The sequence below is a fragment of the Malurus melanocephalus genome, unplaced genomic scaffold, assembly GCF_030028575.1.
Source record: "Malurus melanocephalus ecotype Western Australia unplaced genomic scaffold, MMel_1.1 scaffold_134, whole genome shotgun sequence".
Taxonomy (NCBI): domain Eukaryota; kingdom Metazoa; phylum Chordata; class Aves; order Passeriformes; family Maluridae; genus Malurus; species Malurus melanocephalus.
The window spans coordinates 1475437-1497861 of NW_026623366.1; the positions used below are offsets into that span (position 1 = coordinate 1475437).

The following is a 22425-nucleotide window of genomic DNA, read 5'->3' on the forward strand; positions in this document are numbered from 1 at the left end:
GATGGCGGAACATGTCAGTAGTTGGACTCTCTAACCTGAGATACAGCCAAAAAGGACAGATTTTAAAACAATCACTCTTCAAATGTATCTCCTTTATGACATCCATGTTGGAAATGTGCATAGAGGTCTATCCAAAATGTTGGGTTGTTTTTGATGTCTTCACTTAAATGCTTGAAGCTTTTCTGCTGCTGAAGTAGGGAAGGTAAGCATATCTTATGTGTTCAAATGATACATTTGAGAGAAACTGGCAAATCTTTGGAGACACAAGCCCTTCTACCGTCTGAAATAAAAAGGAAAAGCTCAAGATATATACAAGCTGAAAATAGCTGTGACCTCCAGAAAGGCATAAGTAACTTTCATGGGTGTCTTAATGGAGAAGAAATCTTTGTGCAGAGATACATGGTCCTGTCTCTCCAATGATATTGAAAAAAGCCAAAACAATTAGACTAAATGCCTGCATTTTGAAGGTTAGATGAATCCTTCTTGTAGGTTGACCACCATATTGAAAAAAAAATGGAAGATTTTCGTTTGAAAGTCACTTTACAGCTATTCCATCTGCTATACTAAGGATTGGATATATTTGAACTCTATAGCTTAAATGCTTCTAAAAGTGTTCTTCACAGTTTTGTACCCTGGTACATTAGAAAATTCAGATTATCTATTAATCGTATGCTGTAGACGAAACTGACAGATTAATCAGGAACTCATCCCATAATGAAGACAGCAAAAGGGCAGTATTTGTCTCCCTTTAAAGTAAAGAGGAAACATAAAAAGTTGCCTTTATTTTGTGCATCAGCATTTCTTTTTAATGTCAGTTTGATTAAAATAAAAAGTGACAGTACTTGGAAACCAATTATCGGAGTCACATATTGTGTTAATACACTGTATTTTTCTCCAAAATACTGGAACGTTTCAAAACAGAGTTGATTTAGAGCAGATAAATTATTTGAAGATGTATGATGAATATATTTTATCATGTAAGTGTGCAGTGAATAACAACAAGTATAACAGTTGCCTGTAATATTTATTGTCTGTATACATATTGTAAATTATACTTACAGCCTGACTGTGACTAGAATCACATATTTCTTATTTATCTGACTATAATACTATTTGTCCATTTGCTTATAAATTGAACCATACATTGAATTAATGGATTTTTACTACATTTCTCAGTAATACCTGTCCATGCCCTAGCCCAGAGCTAAATAGGATTTTTCCCATATTTCCATGTGTGTCCTAGCTAGGTATAGATATCTCAAATGCAAGAAGAGAAACTGTCTCAGCTGTTTAACCAATGGAAGGCAAACTTAATTCTGACTTTTTAGTAACTGATGAGATATATTAATACAGTTTTTGTTTGCAAAACACCTATACATTCTGTACTTTTTTTGAAGGTATCAGAGATAACAGATGAACTGGCTACGTTGCCTAAAAGAGCTCAGTTAGCAGCTGCATTTATTACGTATCTTTCTGCTGCTCCCGAGGATCAGAGGAAATACAGCTTGGATGAATGGACCAAATCAGCAGGCCTTGAAAGTAATTTTGTGTGTTTGTCACTGTCTGCGTGTAATTAAGTGTGATTGAGAAGTGAGGAATGCCAGTGGGTTTTAATGAACAGTCTCAATTGTCTTTGTGCTCCCAAATGAGAAGAGATGTTTTCTTACTCAATAAATATTTCTATATACTGACAGACTATTTCTTAGACTCATTCGATGAAATTATTAAGATTATAAATATTTATAAATWATTTTATCACTATAGTCCTTGCTCAAGAAGAAAAGTTTACAAGAATGAATGTGTTCACATAAATTGTTGTAAATCTGCCAATGCATTCTGACTGCTTTTGCTTTTTCAGTAATCATTTTTATCTCTGTTAGCAAAATGATTAAATATTTTTGACATCAGCAACTTATTATTAATAGGTATCAAAGCAAAAAAAAAATGTTAAAGGAAAATCTACAGAMTTGCACTGTTTGACTGAGTCTCTGCTCTATATAGACTGGGAAATGCTTTAAAAGTATGCAGACTGTAAATGCTTGACACARCCTTACACTTTCATTTGTCAGAGTTTGATTTACGAAGGTTCCTGTGTACAGAAAGCGAGGAGTTAGTTTGGAAAAGTGAAGGTTTGCCTTCAGATGACCTTTCAATAGAAAATGCTCTTGTCATCTTGCAGGTAACTTTGCTTTTTTGTCTTGTCTTGGAAGAATTTAAATTTTTATGAATTTCAGTAACATGGCAACTTGAACTATTTCATTGGTGTTATTTATTGGCAYACAGAGTGCATACACTGTGAAATAAATACTTATGTAACAATGGATATTTTGTAGAAAAAGGGAAAAAAGTTAAAGAAAATACATATTTTCATTTCTACTTTTACAGTTTTATTCCATATCAGTCTATTCAGGTTTTAAATGTAAATAGTCATTAACACCAATACAATCAGTGGAAGATTATGTCCTATATGTATTCATTTTGATATATAATTTCTATTACTTTTTTTCTCAGAAAAAGGAAAAGGCTTATGCAAATACCTTTCAAAACCTATACATATGTATAGCTAATAACTTAGATTAAACTCATTGAATAGAGAGTCCTATTTTTAAGAGAAGGTGAGGAACTGTCTAACTTCAGCAGGACAAAACATCAGAGAATTCTGGATTTGGGTGCTCTTAGTTTTTTATTTTTTTTTTTTAAGAAGAGATATAATGAAAGACATAAATTTTCTAGTTTGTTATTGTTTCTCTAAGCAATTTGTTAATTAAAAAAGATTTAAAAATATATATTCCATTATTTTGGGGAAATAAAATAAAGGACTCCAGTTTTATTCTTAAAATAGATTTTAGTAAATGTATTTGTGATTTTTTTCCCCAGAGTAAAGTTTGCCCATTTCTGATAGACCCTTCTTTCCGGGCTACTGAATGGTTGAAGACACATTTGAAGGAATCACGTTTGGAAGTTATTAACCAACAGGTGCAGTATTTACTCTTGCTCTTACAATCCTTTTCTGTTTGAGCTTTCTCTATTCCACTTTTACAGTTTAGTTTTTAAAGGTGTGTGATAGCAATCACCAAAAACGAGTTTATATCGTATAAAGCATATAATTTCTCACAGTGTTCTCGGCTATTTAAAATTGGAGGTTCAATATCTGGTATTATTTCTGCAAGTTTGCCTCTTTGGGCTGTTCTCTATAAGAATGTCATATTTCCTGCTGAGAGGAAGATGGTAAAAGATTTTCAGATATGTGGTTTGTATACTTGGTTACAGTTCATGGATTTCAGTATATATACACTTACTCCTTAYAATTGTTGTGTTTTATTATCTACATTGAAAAGAGTAAGTTAATATCAGTTTGAGATTAAAATACCTGAAATTAATGGTGTACCTGCAACGCTTACATGAATAGTGAGGCACAGCTCAGTTGCACACACACACACACAGAGGCATCTGGTGCTATTCAGACGTCCCTTATTGAACCCCACCTGGCCTTAAAATACTGCTTCAACAGTATGTAGATCTTACATAGACCCCTGCTGGCTCTGTGTAAGCCTTGTAGATACTCTATGATGGTAGTTGATAACATATCTTTGGGTAATRGATTGTTTCTCCTGCTAGCTGATTGGCCTGATTACCTTTTAGCCTCCCTTGTCTACATTGTCCAGGATCTCTGTTGACTAATGGGTTCTGAGGTACAACATGCAGGTTTAAACCTGTTTGCTACAAAGGATTGCAGATAGACCTCTTAATAATGTGAATCTTGTCCTTGGTTCAGTTTTGAGATATTGCTGCATGTTAACATTTGAGACAGGAGACCTGGACAGAACTTTCAGGTGCAGCTGGCAGACGTGGTGGTGAACCTGCTGTCTTCTGAGGCAGCACTTGAAGATCTAGGGATGTTAAACAAGTTTTCTGTGTAGATCAAGTTTATTTAGAATAAACATTTGTGGGTAAACCCTGAAGTATCATACGCCTCTAATATGATTTTTCATCCATACTACTATTTTTTAATCTATTGGACAATTTGGTGTCATGGCTTCCTACTCATTCTGAAGTGTTTACATTTTTCAAAAAAGCACGAATCGAAGGAATTTATTTTTATTTACCCAGGACACCAACTTCCTAACTGCTCTTGAGCTGGCAGTGAGATTTGGGAAAACACTTATTATACAGGAGATGGATGGAGTGGAGCCTGTACTTTATCCATTRCTAAGGAAAGATCTTACTGCTCAAGGTAAATCACTGAGATCTTTGCAAATGCTTGCTCAAAACATAGTTTAGATMTATTTATTCAAAATTTGATTTTTCTGAAAACATAGATATTGTGTAGGTTTTTTTTTTTTCTCTGTAGTATTAACTTGCTGCTRGCACTTCAGTATATGAAATATGTTGGAGATATGTTCTTATTTTAGTAGGTAAAAAATATTGAAAAGTATTTAAAGATTTCTTTTTTATTGAAATTAAAAKAATGTGTTTTTTATCACTTTATAACTTCTAAAAATTTTAATTTGAAGTTAATTTCCAGTGATCATTTCAAGCACATAGTTTTGCTTAGAAACTTGGGCCTTAAATAAACCAGAAGTTACAGAACTGCCTGTGCAGTTAGAAATCAAAAATTTAGAAGGTTGGTGGTCCTATTTCTCTTGCATTTGTCTGAAACTAAAGAATACACACAGTTCTTTTTCTGATGTGTTCTTGGAATGGGGAGGATCATAGAGATCAGCAAAATGRTGGAATTTGGTGAAAAAAGTCTCTTAACCAATGCAAGAAAAGGGAAAAACCACAGCATTTAGGTTTTACTACATAATATCTCAGTTTTAGACAGATAATGTGCTGTCTAACTGTCTRTATAACTGCTGTGGCTTAGTTGCTTAAAAAAAGGCTTAATATGAAAAATTATGATGCAAGTTTAGCAAAAATAAATAGTAATTACATAAGTATCTCAGCATGAATTATTTTGAATCATGTTACATATTTTGCAATTATGTCAAGAGAATCGRGTGAATTAAAAAACACAACAATATGTGTTTTAAGTACTTTCGAAATAACTGTAATTAAAGTAATTTGCATTATCCTTTGTAATTGTATTTCTGCCTCAAGTGGTAATTCCTCAGCATGTAGCACAGCCTATGTATGTAATTTACTGTGTGAACTTTGGGTACTGAAAATAGCTCAAGACCCTCTTTTTTTGCTGTCATTTCATCTACTATTGAGATCTAATAATTGTGAGGTAGAAGTAATTCTTTAAATGTAAGTACATGCTAAAAATAAATGCAAATATTGTAGGATTCTTATGTACATTTATCTCCAATATATGGAAAATCTGTTTAGGGAAAAGAAAGTGTTATTTTAAATCAGTCTTCCACTACAGATGTATTTGCTTGTTTATTCTCACTGAAAAAACACCACTAAAGTGGTGATTTCAGGGATCTGTGGGGGGTTAGGTAGAACACTATGGAAATTTTGTTTTGCTCCTCTAGCTTCTTCTGAATTTTGGAAAGCTGATGAGATACAGTATGAGAGATGAATATGTCTGCAGAACTGTGGAGAAAGCAGATKAAATTCAAATATACTAGTTTGCTCAGGGAAATTGCTCCTGACAGTCAGACATCCTCTTTTGCTTGTTAATGAGCTACATTGATGCTAGGTTTGTGTGGGTCCAAACTAGAGAGCTGTTATTGGAAAAGGGAGAACAAGTCACTCTTTGAATCTTTTCCATCACTTTRCAAGCAAGCATATGCTCCTTCTTTTTGTCAAAATGTGGGTGTGGGGCCTGTCTGCATTATGTTCCTTGTGATGGCTGTGCATCTCTTCATTACTTGGAATGAAACGTTAAGAAAAATGTGAATGTATATACTGSGGTAAATTCGTCCTTGTACAGCCTCCATTTTCTGTTTGACATTTTTACAACAGTCCTGAAATTTATTCTGCTCTTTGGCATAGAAGCAAAATTGGTATGTGATTTTCATCTCTACTAGTGTTTTAGCAAGAGATTTATATTTCTGATCTGCACTCAGTGCTAAAAATRGAGAAGCACCTAAGTATGCCAGCTTGGAAAATTTTCTGGAATTGAAGTTTTCACTTATCATTTTACTATTCTGTTATTATTTCTTTTTCAGTAACAGGAGGCAAAATCTTATTCTTATCATGTGATTGTCCAAGTCTGTTCTTTTCTAACCTTGTTAGAATAGAAACCTGTTACGGAAGAGGGGTTGTGGGGGACCATACATGTAACTTTATTTTGTAACAGGCATATTGAGTAATATTAGGACTATAAASAGACTGAAACCATGACATGACTTATTTAATAAATCACTTGCTTCTTTCCTAGTATGATTAAATTAAGTATATTTATAATAATACAAATCTATGGGACATTTCTTGATGAAATATTTTTCTTTCATGCTACTGTCTAGATATTTCAGCATCTTTAGTTTCATAGACTTGTTTTATAACAATTATGACAGAAAATAATATCTTAATAGAATTATGATTACACAGCAATACCAACCTTCTACAAATAAATGTAAGAGATCCAGAGATGCAATCTAATGAGTTTGGATGACATTCAGGAAATACTGAACTATCTTAGTTAGCCAGTATATAGTTATGGCTAGTATAGAGTGATAGACTAATGTTTAAAGGTAAAGGAATTGGTTTAAATTATGACATGATTCTTACACATAAGGGGCATTCTTCAGGTCATCTTCTGTGGTGTTGTATCTCATATTCATGGTCTGAAGATTTCAAAAAGTCATTAGTGTTAGTTTTATTTCAAGTGTGTTTTTTGTCTTTTATGCATTGTGGCCTGGGTGTGGTTAATTAAATTACTCGAGAGTATTAAATATTCTTACTGTGTAACTTCCTCATTAGTGCTATGTTATTGCTTTTCTGTSTCTAWCCATGCAGGTTAGGATRTGTTCCTTAAATTTTTTTAWTTTGTATWTTTTTCCAATAACTTTATAAATGCATAYTGTAAAATATATGTAGATCCATTGGTCATAAAGTATTACACAATAACTATTTTTTTCAGATAATTTTAGAATGTTCCAGTCAGAGTATAACATCTATTTATTATTTACAGGACCCCGTTATGCTGTACAAATAGGTGAAAAAATGATAGATTATAATGAAGAGTTCCGTCTKTTTCTATCAACAAGGAACCCAAATCCCTTCATTCCACCTGATGCCTCCTCTATTGTTACAGAAGTAAACTTTACCACAACAGCAAGTGGCTTAAGAGGACAGGTAGGCATTTAGAGTAAAGCCAATGTACATTTGGTGAAATGCATAGTGCATCCAGCATCTGGAATAAGCCCTATGGTGCAGTTTGCCTTAATGTTTATGGAGGTATTTTCTGGCTCACAAATATAAATATTAAAATTTTTAYGCACTTTGGAACCAAGGAATGAGTCCAGTGGAGAAAATGAAAATGTTCTCATTGACCTCAGTTGCAACAGATTAATTGCTAAGCCTTTGCTTTCTGTTCAGGATACATTTATTGTACCATGGAAATATTTCTGTTATAGCTCTCCAGTGCCCTGCTTAGRGAGTAATGCTGGTACCATCAAGATACTTTGTGTACATAAAAAATGTAGTGAAACCAAAATGCTGTGTATTCTACTTCATTTAAAATGCTAGTAGCTTTTGGGGTATTCTCTATAAAGTCTAGGAAGCAAAATGTGAGATACAAATGGAAGAAAGRAAAAAAAAAGAAGATTGATAAATTAAGTAAAGAAAATCCCCTCTTTATTCGGTGTCAAACAAATTTTTCTTCACAAGAGGGTTTGAATGGGATGCAGATTAGGTGTCGATTCAGTAAGATATAATCCAAAATGTGAAGCATAGATAACCATAACAATTTCCTCCTTCCACTGGAGATAGGGAATTGGCATCATACAATGTATCCATGAAAATTGACTCCTCTTTTAGGGGAAATGCAGAAAATGCCCCAACTTTTTTTTTTGTTTGTTTTCTCTATTTGTTTTTAGCTTTTGGCTTTAACAATTCAGCATGAAAAACCAGATTTAGAAGAGCAGAAGACAAAGCTGTTACAACAGGAAGAAGATAAGAAGATACAGTTAGCTAAGCTTGAGGATTCTCTTTTGGAGGTAAAACAAATTTACCTCTTTTATATCTTTTAGACCAGTAAGATAATGATCACATTGTCATGTGTTTGARTGAAGATGTAGGAAGTGTTGGAATAATGAGCCCTCAGGATTTTTGATTAGAAAAAACAAAGGCATTATTTGTCTGGACCTGTTGGGAGAAAGTGGATAAAAATTCCTTCTATTGTGAAACTGTAGTATTTCAATACATTAACCATTTTCATAGTTAAATTTATTAATTTAGTTAGCTAGATTAAGACTGATGTAGATTGATTAGAAATTTAATTAATTTTAACACACCAAGAAGAGAAAACATTAAAAATTATWTTATTTAATTTTGAAAATATGAGTTTTTAAAAAACCCATGTTTTAAAGCTTGTGAATCATGTCAAATGATTCTTTCTCAAGTTGAGAAATGATCCTGTGCAAAAAAAAAAATTCTCACTACAAAATGGARAAGATTACTGACAGAGATATTTAAAATTTTAAGCCTCCACAGTTGTTTCTTATTAGCTATGAGCTGTAATATTCTTTATAGTTAAAATTCCCTGTCTTGCATTTTAAATTAATAGTCTCGATTTTCGGTTCATCTTTTTATTTTGTTGAAATTACTTATGCTCAGAAACAGCTGTTCACCTCTATAAAAAAGGGTAGCTTCCAAGGAAGGACTGTTTTATTTTTTGTTTGTGTCTTGCCTTGGATTTCACATAAATTGTATTTCATGCTCACAGGARTGGATTCTCAAATCCTCTGCCCTTTTGAAAGGTCAGAGATGCAGAGAGATTGACCTAGTGCCTCAAAACCCTCAGTCTGTAGCTAAGTCACAGGACTTTGCAGAATTGGGTGCAATGGATTCGTATAAAATAACAGTTTTTGCAGATTAGACTGGCCATTTTTTGCACTGGCCCATGAGAGAGCTGGAGAGGGACTTATTACAAGGACGTGTAGTGACAGGACAAGGAGGAATGGCTTTTAAGCTGCAAGAGGGTAGGTTTTGATCAGATACTATGAAGAAATTCTCTACTGTGAGGGTGTGAAGAAATTCTTTACTGTGAGGGTGGTAAGGCACCAGTTCCTCTGGTAACCTCTGGGAACAGGTTCCCCAGAGAACTTGTGGATGCCTCATCACTGGAATTGTYTGGGGTCAGGTTGGATGGAGCTTTGAGCAACCTCATGTAATGAGCGTCATCCCCCTCCATAGCAGGGGGTTGGAACTAGATGGTCTTTAAGGTCCTTTCCAAGCCAAACCATTTTATGATTCTGTTCTATGATTAATAGCTCAATTTAATATTTTGCATATAATGATTTAATGTGATATTTATTTCCACATTTACTGCCCCTACTGAAGTCCCTATTAATTATCAAATACTGAGCTCAACCCTTTTCAAAACTCTGATGGGGCAGATTKCTTACAGGAAGATGGAAACTTGCTCCCTAATAAAATTCCATATCCATATTTGACCATTTAAAAATCTTATTGTCTCCCAGAAGCTGAGGGTTCAGAGATGCAACAAAACAAATTTCATTTTTCAGTACACCCTTATGTCTGGTCTTTGAACTAAAAAATCTTCTTCTGATCTGAATTATCAAGTACAAAACTCAAAGTAGTTGATGCCTWAGATATCTGCAACAAAAAGCATCCGAGTACTAACAGCAAGGTTGATTTCAATTTTAGAATTCTTGTTAGCACTGGAATCAGAATACTCTTTGACCCTGAAGAAAGAAAACTAAAGCTCAGTGCAAAGTGGCAGGTGCTACATGGACTTTGTTGACAAAGAATCCAATGTTGGAAGAGGTCTAGCTAAATTTAAGTTAATTTTAAACCAACATTACCAGTCCATTTGAAGTACTGTATTTGGTGTCTTCTAAAATCCTCAGAGTAAAGACACAGGTGCTGTGGCTGTCTCATAGTTCACAGCAGTTCCTCAAACATAAATCAAATGCTTTGAAAAAGCAGGTGGTCTTGTCCTAAATTTGTTCCAGGTAGAGAAGTAAGTGCATTCTGCTGCTCTAATTGGTGCATCTCTGCCTCCAGATATTTCAAAATGCTCTCCTATAGGTGGTTACAAATKATTTGATTGACAAGCAGCCAATTTTCTGTCAGACTAAAATAAATGTATTGACCAGTATTTACTGAAGCTTAGTAAGAACCCTCAAATATAAGTGAACTGTTTTATCTTTTCCTACTTAAAAGTGAAATCAATTTCTTAATTGTTTAATTTAATGAGGAGAACTCAGGAAAAATGTGGGGTAATCTCAAGGATCTTGAAGTGATTGCTGATTACAAAACTTAAATTGTTGTTATGTGAATATTCATCTCAGTGGGAAATGACAACTAGATTATATAGGAGATGTTAGAATGCTTTTGAAGGAAAATTAATTTATGAATGACTGGTTACAGGAAGTTGTTACAAGTAGAAAACTTTAGGTTAAATGGGAAGTTAAACACAAGATAAATATACCCTAATCTGTATTTCCCRTAGGGATTTTAGTGCCTAAGACTGATCATAGTAATCATTCTCAAACGTCTGCTGATAGCCTGTGTTTCAGAGTCTGGCAGTCTGTTTTTTTGCAGTATGTTCTTGGGCTTTATTTTCCATACTTCCTYAAAAAGCATCTCAGTTTTTGGAGTAGCCACCTGTTTTCTAGTATTTGAGATGTATTCAATGATTCAGAAATAGTTACAGGTCAGAAAGATAGACAGCTTCCAAAATGGTTATTTTACAGGATGTTTTATTTTTAATGTAACACAGATGATTTTCTTTTTTCCAGACACTTGCCACATCACAGGGCAATATACTAGAAAATAAGGATCTGATTGAATCTTTGAATCAAACTAAAGCAAGCAGTGCACTCATCCAGGAATCACTGGCTGAATCTTTCAGACTTCAGAGTTCCCTTGATAAGGTAGATGAATATTTTAATCTCTAAGTACTAGKTTTTTTTCTGCTAAAAATTGTCATCTTTTATACAGAGAAGTTACCACATYCACAGGATTGTAAGACTAGTAACATATTAAGGTTTTTTTGAGTAAATGATATTTGGGATGTGCAAAGACATGCGGTATTTTCAGGCAGTAAAATGTTTTGTTTTGCATATGCTGAATAGTTGCCCAATATAAAGTCTGCCAGTTTGAATTAAAGGAATTTTGGCAGGTAATGGGTTTTGACTTTATTGTTGCCGTCCACTATTACAAACGTCATAGTTCATGTGGATGTTTTTGCTTATTATGCCCCTTGCTATTGGAAAAGTATAGATCATTGGTGATGCTATTGCTCTGACATCTTCTTTTTGTGACAGATTGTGGAGTTTTCTTCTGTGTTCTTATTTGTTTATTTAAAATTTTCCATTGACTTTTGGGATGTGTTCTGTGGTGAGAAGGGACCTTAGTACCCTAGGGATTAATTTCCAATGTGTTCTTCAGCATTTAAATAATTTTTTGCTAGAAATGTTTTCTTCCATTTTTGAAATCTAAAGACACGTGTTGAAGTTTTGAGTGCTGGTCCATCAGTTTGAAGGCTTGGAAAGGATTTGGTTTTCTAAAGCAGTGGGAGTCACAGGAATATTTTCTCGGTGGGATGAGTAAATGTTTATGCAATAATCAGTAGGTGGCAGTAATGTTTTTTTTTTTTAACGTGTGTGTTTTTCTCCACAGGAGAGGGACGCCTATCTCCCTTTGGCTGAGAGTGCCAGCAGAATGTACTTCATTATCTCTGACCTGTCCAAAATTAACAATATGTACCGCTTTAGTTTGGCGGCGTTCTTGCGGCTTTTCCAAAGGGCTCTGCAAAGCGAGCAGGTATTTTCTCTTCCCCTGAGGCTGCTAGTGCTGCAGAAGAATCCATCTGCTTAGATCCTTAGAATTTATTAGTTATTCTGGACATTTTTTTTAAAAGCATTATAATAAGATGTGATGAAGTGTATCATAAGCAATGGTGCTCTGTTGCTGTTCAGAAGATAGCCAAATGGACTTTTAAATTATCTTACATAAATCATAGAATTACTGTACCATCTGAAAGCAAAGTAATTCTTTGTGATTTCAGGCTTGCCCTATGTCTAAGGTGAGTTAGGAGAAGAAAGGTTGATTATAACTTTATTTAAGGCATTATTGAACRCTTTATTTAAGTAAATTATTTATCTAATATGCTAATAATGCAAATTTTATCAACAAGGGGTAGAATAAGAGAAAACCTATATTGCTACATGGTTCATTTACCCAAAGGGAGGTCAAAACTTTATCTACTTTTATACAGTTTGTAAGCATGCCTGCAGCCTGTCCTGTTTAAAATGTAATTTTTATTTTTCTGTGTACTTTGGCCAGAATATTCTTRTTGAAGCACAGAATGGATATATCCYTTSTCAMCTCACTCTTTAGATCTAAATAYTCACACTGAGTAATAGTGCATTTTATTTTTATTCAGCATCTCCAAAGTTCTTCGTATTTCTCTTTGTTTCTACTTTAAAAAATCATTCACCAACCTTTYATCATGTTTCCTTTGGATTCCCCTCTATTCTGGCATCTGTGATTACAACTCTCCTTCAGCACTAGGAAGACAGTTCTGACTATGTGAACTTGACCTSTTTAAAGTTCCTATTTCTTCCTTCRCACAACATAAGGYTTTAACTTCTTGTGTTTACTGTCACAYGCCTTTATAACCTTTTTCTTCCTGCCTATAATATTACCTATTTAAAGTTCAACATCTGATTTTGTCATCATTGCTTGCTTTCTTTTTTCCTTCTCTTCCACCCAATTCTTCATTTTTTACCAAGTGATCTGTTAGACATGGGAAAGGTATTAGGCAAATCAGTTGCCCTCCTTAAATTTTACTCTTCAAATTCCAGCATGATAGAAAGGAACTCATACTACCTATAACACACCCCCTACCCCTCAGTCCCTTTCTTCTTTTGCCCTATTTTTCAAATAATTTTCCTGTTAGAAAATAATCTTTCAAACTATCAGCTTTGTAGCACACTCAGTATTTTCTGCAATGTTCATTTCAGTTGGGCCAAATTCTACCAAAAGTTTAATAACTACACTTCAGATCAACATACTTATTTAGTAGTATCATAATTCAATGCATRAGCAATTTTTTATCAAGTGAAAATGATGAGATTTCAATGATATTAATGTTAGATGAAAAAACTGTTCTCTCATTCTCAATGTATTTCACCTTATATAAGAGGTTGTGTCATGTTCATAGTCAAAATATTTGATGTTATAATATTTATGTCTTAATTTTTTTCTTAATATTTAATTATTGAGCATGAACTTCCCATTTAATCATCTGCTCATTGATAGCTGCAGATGAATTTAATAATATGTTTTTAGAACTAGTGTCATGTAGAGTCCAGAAAAAGTACATGAAAAAGTACTTGAAAAGTTTTTTACTTCCAAATGATTTTTTGAAATTTGAAATTTCTTTTTTAGGATTCAAGTAACACTGAGGAAAGAATCAAGTTGCTTATTGGCTCATTGAAACATACAGTGTATGAATATGTTTGTCGTTGCTTGTTTAAGGTAAGATTGTATTTTTTTCTGGCTTTTATACAGTTCACTGGGTTTGAAAACATTCTTTCAGCAGTCAACGCTTGATTTACTTCAAATAAGCAGTAATGTGTAATAGATGCAAAAAATTACATTATCAATATTTAACATGCTAAATCAGGAGGACTAAAAATCAGGATATTACCAAATTATTATTGCTGATGCACATTTCTCCACAGAGCTACACCTTATTCTGTCTTCAGAATCAGTCCTGGGCTTTGCAGTCTCCTGAGCACTCTTTATGTTCACTCTTATTTCTTGCATTCCTAAATATATGGTTTTGTGTGATTATTTGGGTTTTTTATTTTTGTATTTTGGTTTGGGTTTTTTTTAAAGGAAACAAAAGTAGTTTTAGTAGGTTGATGGCTGGACTTGGTGGTCTTAAAGGTCTCTTCCAACCTAGATGATTCCATGTTTCTTGAAGTCCCACACTGTGATATTCTCCTTTTTTTTTCACAGCCTGTTCCATGTGTCTACCTACTACCTTGCTTGTTTGTGTCTGTTCTTTGTTCTGCCTCCGTATGATGTTCTTAGAGTATTTCTTCTTTATTTCAATCACAGTTTCAAAAGGTGTCTTTTCACTTCTTGCTTTCTTACTGAAAACCAGGGAAGATAYGCCTTTCATTTTCAATTTAATTTTTACTCTCCCATGGCACTGTCATAACAACAGGTGTTTGTCCCCTAGTACCAGGCTGAAGATTGCACAGCAGACCTGCATATGTGGTTTGAGCAGCACAGATTGCACAAGTCTGTAGTTTGATCTGTGAGAATGGAGAGATCTTGAAAATGTCACCACCTCCTAGCCCCATCCCCCARTCTAACGATGCTATATTGAGGATAYAGAGATAGCAGTTATTTCTAAGGGATTTTCTTTATCGAAGTCCACGTGGATTCTCATGAAACAGTCTCATAATACTTAATGTCTGTCTTTGAWGTAATGAATACATGAACCCTTCCACTAAGTCATTACATCTTGTGAATATGGAAGGCAGCTATTTTTATGCGTAAGAAAAGAGTAGAGTTCAAATGGAAAGTAGAGAAGAACTTTCTAGTAGGAAAGATTTTAATTGTGGTCAGATTGGAGTTTAGAAAATACTGAAAGTGTGTTACTGTGCAGTTTCAACCTAATGGTCCATCCAGCTTTCTATTGTGTTCTGATAATGGCTAAAACAAATAAACTCTTCACACCATCAGCAATTCACTGCTAATTCTTCCTTGTATCCATGAAAATTTTTGAAGACTGCTGTAACACTGAGGCTTTATTAGTGTCTATAAAAAAGGTATAGCTGATAACAGTTTATACCTTTTGAAGTATGTTAGAATTTGGAAGAATGATTTCATCAGTCTGTGATYATTATTTATGTGTACATAGGCTTCATGTATGCTACTAAATGGAGTGGTGCTAAGAAATTCACTTGACCACTGGAATTGGCCCACCTTTCCTGTTAATTTGTCAAAACTTGTTCTGGGCRTGTTAGCGTTCTTCCAAATGATTCTCATTCAAATTTTGGATACTGAAACATACAGGGAGCATCCTAAAAGCAGTTTTGYTATGGATTTGCTTGCAGGCCTTATCTGAGAAGATGAAAGAGTTAGAATTTGTGGTTTGTTCTCAGTGTCATGATAKTCATGAATGTATTTTATTAACCAATAAAGTGAGAACTTCAGTGCCTGGCACACTTTGACACTATTTCCTAATAGGAATGTTTGTCTTCTACTCCACAGTCCACTTTGTGTTAGTTTTTGTCTCTTAAGTTGCAAAGGTATTTAGGCATTTTGCATTATGATATGTGTCATTAGGTCATTACTATGGAATTAGAGGTGTTTTTTAATGAAACTACTTTTAAAAAAAGGCTAAATGGGATTTTTGCTGAGCATGTAAATACATTTTTACTGCTTTTATTTCAGGCTGATCAGTTAATGTTTGCTCTACATTTTGTACGAGGAATGCACCCTGAACTTTTTCAAGAGAATGTAAGTACTAGAGAAGAAAATCCCCAAGTATTTTACTCAAACTTAATATGAAGAGTAAATAACTAGATAAAAAGTTTTTGAAAATAAATGTAGGATTTAGTAGTCTGTAGTGTAGTYAGATTAATCCTATAAAATCTGCCTGCAGTCAAACAGTATGCATAATTGACTTAATACAATTGCTTAAATGTGGCTGATTATCCTGAGTCAAAACACATTTATTATCTAAAGTACCTATGTGGAATGGAGAGACAAAACTTTCTGTACCAGAAGCTGGAGACCAGAAGGGACATCAAATGATAGTAGATGTCAGTTCAGTAGAGAAGAGTGCATTATAGGGGTAAAAGTAAAAATCCAATAATACATTTGAAGTAAGTAATGGAACTTGATTATATGAAGGATGTGAGCTTAAGGTACAAGGTTCAAAAAAAGTTGATTGGATCCTTCTCACATTATGAATGCAGAGTAGTTTCAGTTTAGGCATGTGGATTGCCATAGTGAAATCCCAGTCTTTCAGCAATGATGTGGCCTCATAAAAATAACTCATTTGTAGAAATATATCCTGGCTGCTCCTCATTATCCAAAGTTCCCTATTTCCTATTTATTTTTTTTTATCTTCTGAAAGTACTTTGCTTCATCTTTTTTGAGTTTCTGAAGTCATGAATGCAGCAACCTGCAAACAGTTTTCTGACTAAATTAAATCCTGTCTTCTTAAGTGTTTGTAAGTACAGGCCTATGTGTTGGTTTCTATTGTTTAACGTACATTTCCAGGAGCTATTAGAGCTCCTAGCTTAATTTGGGTTATGTATAATGCATATTTCTGCAGTATCTGAAACTCAAGAGTAAAAATGGGCAATTAATATCAATAATTTTMTTTTATTTCTCTGAAAGGTAGAAGCTTTTTTAATTAAATTGTTAAGAGAAGAGTGCTTGTGCAAAATACATAGTGAGGATAATGAAGCTGAAGTGGTTATTCTTTTAAAAGTATGTCTTCTAAAGCTTTTAATATGATGAGACTAGGAGTTGCTTATTATGCTGCTAGRGAATTTAGTATTCCAACTTCCTGTCCCAAAAGAATTCAGCCTTCTGCGCTTAAATATTTTTTTGCATAGCGATATGAAATTTATAGTACAAYTTTATATACTATAGAATGCCTTTTGGTTCGTAGCAGGGACATTTTCTTTCAGAATCAATATATATTGATTTTTCTGGGATAGTTTTATATGTCTCCATATATTATACTTCTGCTTTTCTACTAACAATTTTACACAAACCAAAAAATACTCCATGCATTTTTGTGTGCACCAGCATTTTCTTTGTAACTGGGAAATGAGCAGCAGTTTGTAACTGAAAGAGAGGGTTGTTTCAAGACATTCAGCAAGACTGATGACTGCTGAATGCTGGGGTTTGTGTCAGCAGTACTACTCTTAGTCAATTGGTTTTGAAATTTCTAATGGCACTCTTTAATAAAAAATCTTTATCATAAAATTTAGATATTAATTACGCAAAATTTCAATATATATAAACTATAAAGTATTTTTAGTCTGTTTCTTGCCACCTCCAAATATAAGATTATGTAATTTCTAGTGGCTTTCGGTACTTTAATAATCTGTCTAAAAACAATTAAAAACTGTCTTCTCGATACATATACCAAGTCTAAAAGTTTTAGTCATCAATTCAGTCATGCTTTGTGTAGTTACCTGTTCTCTGTGGGCTGCTGATGCCCCATCAGGCAGGATGTGTATCTATAGATGGGCAGTCTGGATAGGGGCTGTGGATGCTGAGAAAGTATGGAAATTCCTCTTCTTTTTCTTATAGAGCACTGCAGTCACTTAGCTTGGATTCTGCAAAAGGAATTACATTCTGGTAGCATCACCTAGCATTCAAAAACTGTCTTGGAACTCTTTCAGAATCTAGGATTTGATTTGTTTAGCTTCCTGCTCTGTCTGCATGCTACCACAAATTAATCTTTTTTCTTAAAGATATCTTGTGACTTATCTCAGTTGTTCATTTATTCCCACCAGGAATGGGAGACTTTTACAGGCGTGATCATTGGAGACACCATCAGAAAATCAGTAAGCTGCATTTATTTGCATACTCTAAAATAAGGAACATTTGCTTTAATCCTGAAAAGTTAAAGTTGTATTTTACTATGTTTAATTAATTGTATTTATACATAAAGGAACGTAATTTTTTTAAAGAACTATTTTACGAACTATTAAAGAACCATTTTCGCATAKTAATAAAAAATTATTAAAAACTTTTTGAATGTGGCAAGTGGTTTTCTAATTTGAATAACTTTTTGCCTTTGTTTCATACTAGTCTTTTTGCTATCCCCCCTAACACACAGCCTGTAGATTTTGGAAAGTTTGTGCATATGTTCCCTTCAGCCCAATTTTGAATAGAATGTTCTAAATATTGCAGAGCTATCTCAGGTTTATTCCTACAATTGCTTCCAAGTTTCCTAGTYTTGTTCTTTCTTAGACTTCATAACTCATGGCTGAGATACCGTTTCACAAGAAAGCTTCTCTTTTTATCTGTTGAATATTTAAGATTACTCTTGAAGTTCCCCACTGGTTGGGAGTTCCAAATACATTTCCATGCAGAGACTGGTTAATGTGTACTGTAACATCTTTTAATAAAATATGATAACAGTGAATACAGAAATTTCACTGGAGCTTAAKCAGTGCTGTTCATCCTTGGAATTTCCTCCATGCCAAATATCTAAAGAGCAGAAAAATAGACCTGTGGCTGAATTTTACCAGTGCAAAGATGTTCAGAAGTGACATTTTGCCCTTTGTGTGAAGAACCATCTTCATGATTGCAAATATGTACAATGAAGTTGTTTTTTGAAGTCAGTTGCTCAGAGTGCTTATGCAAATAGCAAATCATTTGTGTCACTTGTTTTTAACAAAAAACTGCTTAGAATTGAGTGTTTAATAAGGATACTCTAAATGGTAAAGTATTTTCAGGCTTGAGTAGCTCAGCAAATGTTAATGTGAACAGTGTGTCTTATTTAAATCTTCTGGTAACTTTTTTGTTATGCCATTAATGAACTTAGCAAAAGACCACAGAAAGATTGCTTTTAAGAATTTATTTTTGTTAAAATGTGGGTTTTACAATTTTATTTCTCCCTATAGTGTTTCACAAAMATTTGTGTAACTTGTATGTGTAATGTATCTTAATTCCATAAGGATTCACAAAGAAGTGCTCGTGATCAGATTCCCTCTTGGATAGAACAGGACCGAGTCTGGGCAGTGGCATCTTTGAAGGTATACATCATGTTGCCTTTGAATTTAACTTTAAAAGACTATGTTTTGGCAGATATTGGACTTGAATACTCAAATATCTATTTGTCAGATCAAAATATTTTGTTATTTTAGGCTGTTTATTCTATCTTCTAGAAACCATAGCTTAATATATACTCACTTGTAAAACATAAACAAAGGGCTTTTGTGTTGGTTTTTTTCTTTCTTTTTTTCTTTTTTTTTGTTTTGCTTTGTTTTGTTTTGTTTTGTTTTTATTTCAATCTCATTTTTCTGAGCCTTTTTCTTGTGCATTTCTACTTCATCTAACAACGATTTTCAATGCATGCGAGTGAACCTGTTATTTTACTGARATTAGAAAATACTGTAAATCAACCCAACGGCCTACAATTTTTACAGATAGAAAAATAGGCAGAGGAAAAATTGCAAACAATATTTAGTTGCAGATTTCACTTAGGTAATGACTTTCACAAATCATATTGTATTAAAAGCCATAAACTGTTAACTCAGGAATTAGTATTCTTCTCATCAGATTTCTCTGTACATCTTGATAGGTATTTCAGAGTTTGTGATTGCTCAGATTGAGCTAAAACAAATCACTTTCTTGCATTGGTTCCTTCTACCTCAGTCAATATTGAAGTCCTCTGATTCTGAAGGGAACTAAGGGAAAATACTAGTCCTGAAATGTTATCTTAGGCTCTTCTCCTGCTCAAGAGCAAGAAGAAAAACCTTGACTGGTCTTTGGCAAAGTTTTTTTTTGCTAAATCCAGAGTTCACTGTTTAATTTCTCTTCAACCAGGGATCAGGAACAATCCCAATAATGGTGTGGCAAGCATAATAGCTAGAGGTTTAAACAAACAAACAAACAGAAAATGAATAACTGAGTGAACCAGTGATGATCAAAACTTGATCATCATTAGAGGAAAGGACTTAAAGGTAGAGCCCAAAGTTTAAAATCAAAGAATCTTAAGGTTTAAAACCAAAATTATAGTGCAAATATAGATTTAGCCTTTCCAGGGAATGGGTAAATGAATGGTTTATTTTGCAATGCACTCTTTCCTTCTCTAACTCCAAGAATAAAACAGAATTTTGTGATACACACATGTAGTGGTCATAGTGATATTTGGAAATTAAATAAAACATATAATGTCCAAATGACTATTTTTCTTTGTTGTTAAATTTACACTATTTGTTTTGTAGATATCTCTCCCAGGGCTCTATCAGACACTTTGCTTTGAAGATGAAAGTCTGTGGCGCACCTTTTCTCAGAGCTCTATATGTGAACAAGACTTTCCATCTCCTGTTGTAAAAAGAATTTCCTTATTTCAGCAGGTAATCTTTTCATTCATTATATTAATTATGAGTTCAACACTGAAAGTAAATTTTACGTGCAGGCCTGGTTGAATTAAAAGCAGTGACAGTATCTACACTGTCTTACACTTTAACTAGGGTTTTTTTGTCTAAGGATTATATATATTTTTTTCTATRATGCATATTATTTCTCTGTTATCTGAGTCTGTATATTAACTGCAACCAAATGTGCCCTGTAAAGTAACAAGTTCTTCAGAAATAGACACAGTTAATTTTATGAATAGGTGTTAAAATTCTTTCATGGTTGCTTTGTTACTTGTCAGTTTGTGCAAACTAACACATCTGAMTAAAAAAAACAAAGTGCAGTATCAGCCTTCTTTAGAACAGAAGTCATGAAAAATGGCTTCCTGAAAACCTGATGATAAAGAACTCATGAAGAATATGGGAAAGACAAGTTCCTTCCTCAACCTCAGGGTTCTTTTCCACTGGAAGAGAGAAATATCATGACTTCTGTGCTTATGGAAGAAAAGGTGTTGTTGCTCAATTCCAAATGATGCTGTGATTTTTTCTTTTGAAATTACTTTRTATAAAATAATCCAGAGAAAGGATGGGGTATAAGACAATGTAGTTTCATGTTGATTGGCTCTTGGCAACTGTCTATTTGGAGTTTTTTGTGGAGGAGGAAAATTTCTGAAATAGCATGCATAGAATTTAGGAACAAACCATTTTGGAAAGGAACTTTCCAATTGAGTCAWATTTGATTCAATGAAATTCTGAGAGCACTTCTTATGTGTGCAGTGTGTTGTCAGAAAATGTCTGCGTGTATAGGAAAGTAAATCTGCAATGATCAGTATTATCTTGTTTCTTGCACATAAAGTATTGAGACTGTTTCTGTTGATGAAATATACGGAAACGGTGTGGTTAGACTGATGTTGCAACCATAAATTAGTTTGAACTGAAACCAGAAATATTACTGTTCCAAGCAGGATTTTGCATATAATTTAGATTACTAATATAATGCTAAGTTTGCTTTCTGTCATTCTAGTTACCCACATAGCTACTTTTTTCTAGAACATTATAGAAAAAGTTTGTAGCTTACAAATAGACATTAGGTATAGATCTATCTTCTGATTCTATTGACAGAACAAGATACTTACAAAAAACAATTATAGTAGATTGTCTTGAAAAGGAATGATAAGMTAGCTCTATGCATTCAGAGAAAATTACTTTGTTCTTAAGATAAATTCAAAGATTTCAGCCTTCTTAGAAGAGTCTTGCTTTTTAAATTGTCACTATATACTTTAATAGAKTCATCTTCCTTGATATATTTTATTTTAAGGTACTTGTGGTCCAAGCTGTCAGACCAGACAGGCTACAGAGTGCCATGGCTCTTTTTGCATGTAAAACCCTAGGTAAGTTAATTTTTCACCAGGGTATTTCAGCACAACAATTAAATATCTTTTTGTGTCCTATGTTTCTCTTTTATAGTTCTTATGCAATCCCTAAGTTTCAGCTTTTGAAAATATGCCGTAAGTGGATTTGCTAATCTTGTGCTTTCAAAATATTGGTAAAAGTRCTTTTAAAATGGTTTAGTTTATGCTGTGCAGTGATTGAAAGTACAATAAAAAGATCTGACAGATTATTTAAATTAATTTTTGAACACTGGTGTACTTAAAAAAGGAAGATAAGTGTTTTACACTGATAACAAGTTTTGCAGTGCAGCACTCTCCTTAAGACTCAGATTTTCAAAAGATATTTTTTTATTTAATGTCATTTACCATTTAAAAACCATTAAGTTTGAGATTTTATAAAATGGGTCTCAAAAGATTATGTAATAAATTTTAGTATTTTTTTTGTCTGCGTCTTCGTCTGTGATACTTTCGCTGTCTTTTTAAAAATCTTCATTATTTACAGTGAATCAATGCCATGGTTGTCTATTTTCTCTATTCAGTCTGTTTTCTCTCTGAAGTCTATTATATTCAAAGTTTGAAACCTTTATGCCAAATAATCTTAATACTGCAGTACAGCACATGAAAGCCTTCAGTTTTYAGCAGTCATGAGTGTCTCATTGGGGTGGACACTGTTTTAAAAGTGACTTTATCTAACTCCCTTACGCTGTTTTGAACATTTGTTGCTCAAAATTGGCTCCATATCTGCCACCTGGACTGGGATTTTCAGCACTAAGGTGTAGAGTCTCTGTCAAACAATCTTAGCAGATAGAGCA

The 22425-nt window shown here is 33.6% G+C and overlaps 1 protein-coding gene across 1 annotated transcript in view; it reads left to right on the forward strand.

Annotated features, from left to right (window-relative positions):
- The window catches only part of DYNC2H1 (dynein cytoplasmic 2 heavy chain 1), a 142392-nt gene that overhangs the window by 53186 nt on the left and 66781 nt on the right, over window positions 1-22425 (forward strand). The window contains exons 62-75 of the mRNA XM_057370832.1: window positions 1398-1539; window positions 2070-2179; window positions 2878-2976; window positions 4111-4234; window positions 7085-7248; window positions 7992-8111; window positions 10881-11015; window positions 11764-11907; window positions 13537-13626; window positions 15562-15627; window positions 17649-17699; window positions 18819-18896; window positions 20091-20222; window positions 21541-21613. Of these exons, the coding sequence (XP_057226815.1) occupies window positions 1398-1539; window positions 2070-2179; window positions 2878-2976; window positions 4111-4234; window positions 7085-7248; window positions 7992-8111; window positions 10881-11015; window positions 11764-11907; window positions 13537-13626; window positions 15562-15627; window positions 17649-17699; window positions 18819-18896; window positions 20091-20222; window positions 21541-21613 (1528 nt within the window). The remainder of the gene's footprint in view (window positions 1-1397; window positions 1540-2069; window positions 2180-2877; window positions 2977-4110; window positions 4235-7084; window positions 7249-7991; window positions 8112-10880; window positions 11016-11763; window positions 11908-13536; window positions 13627-15561; window positions 15628-17648; window positions 17700-18818; window positions 18897-20090; window positions 20223-21540; window positions 21614-22425) is intronic.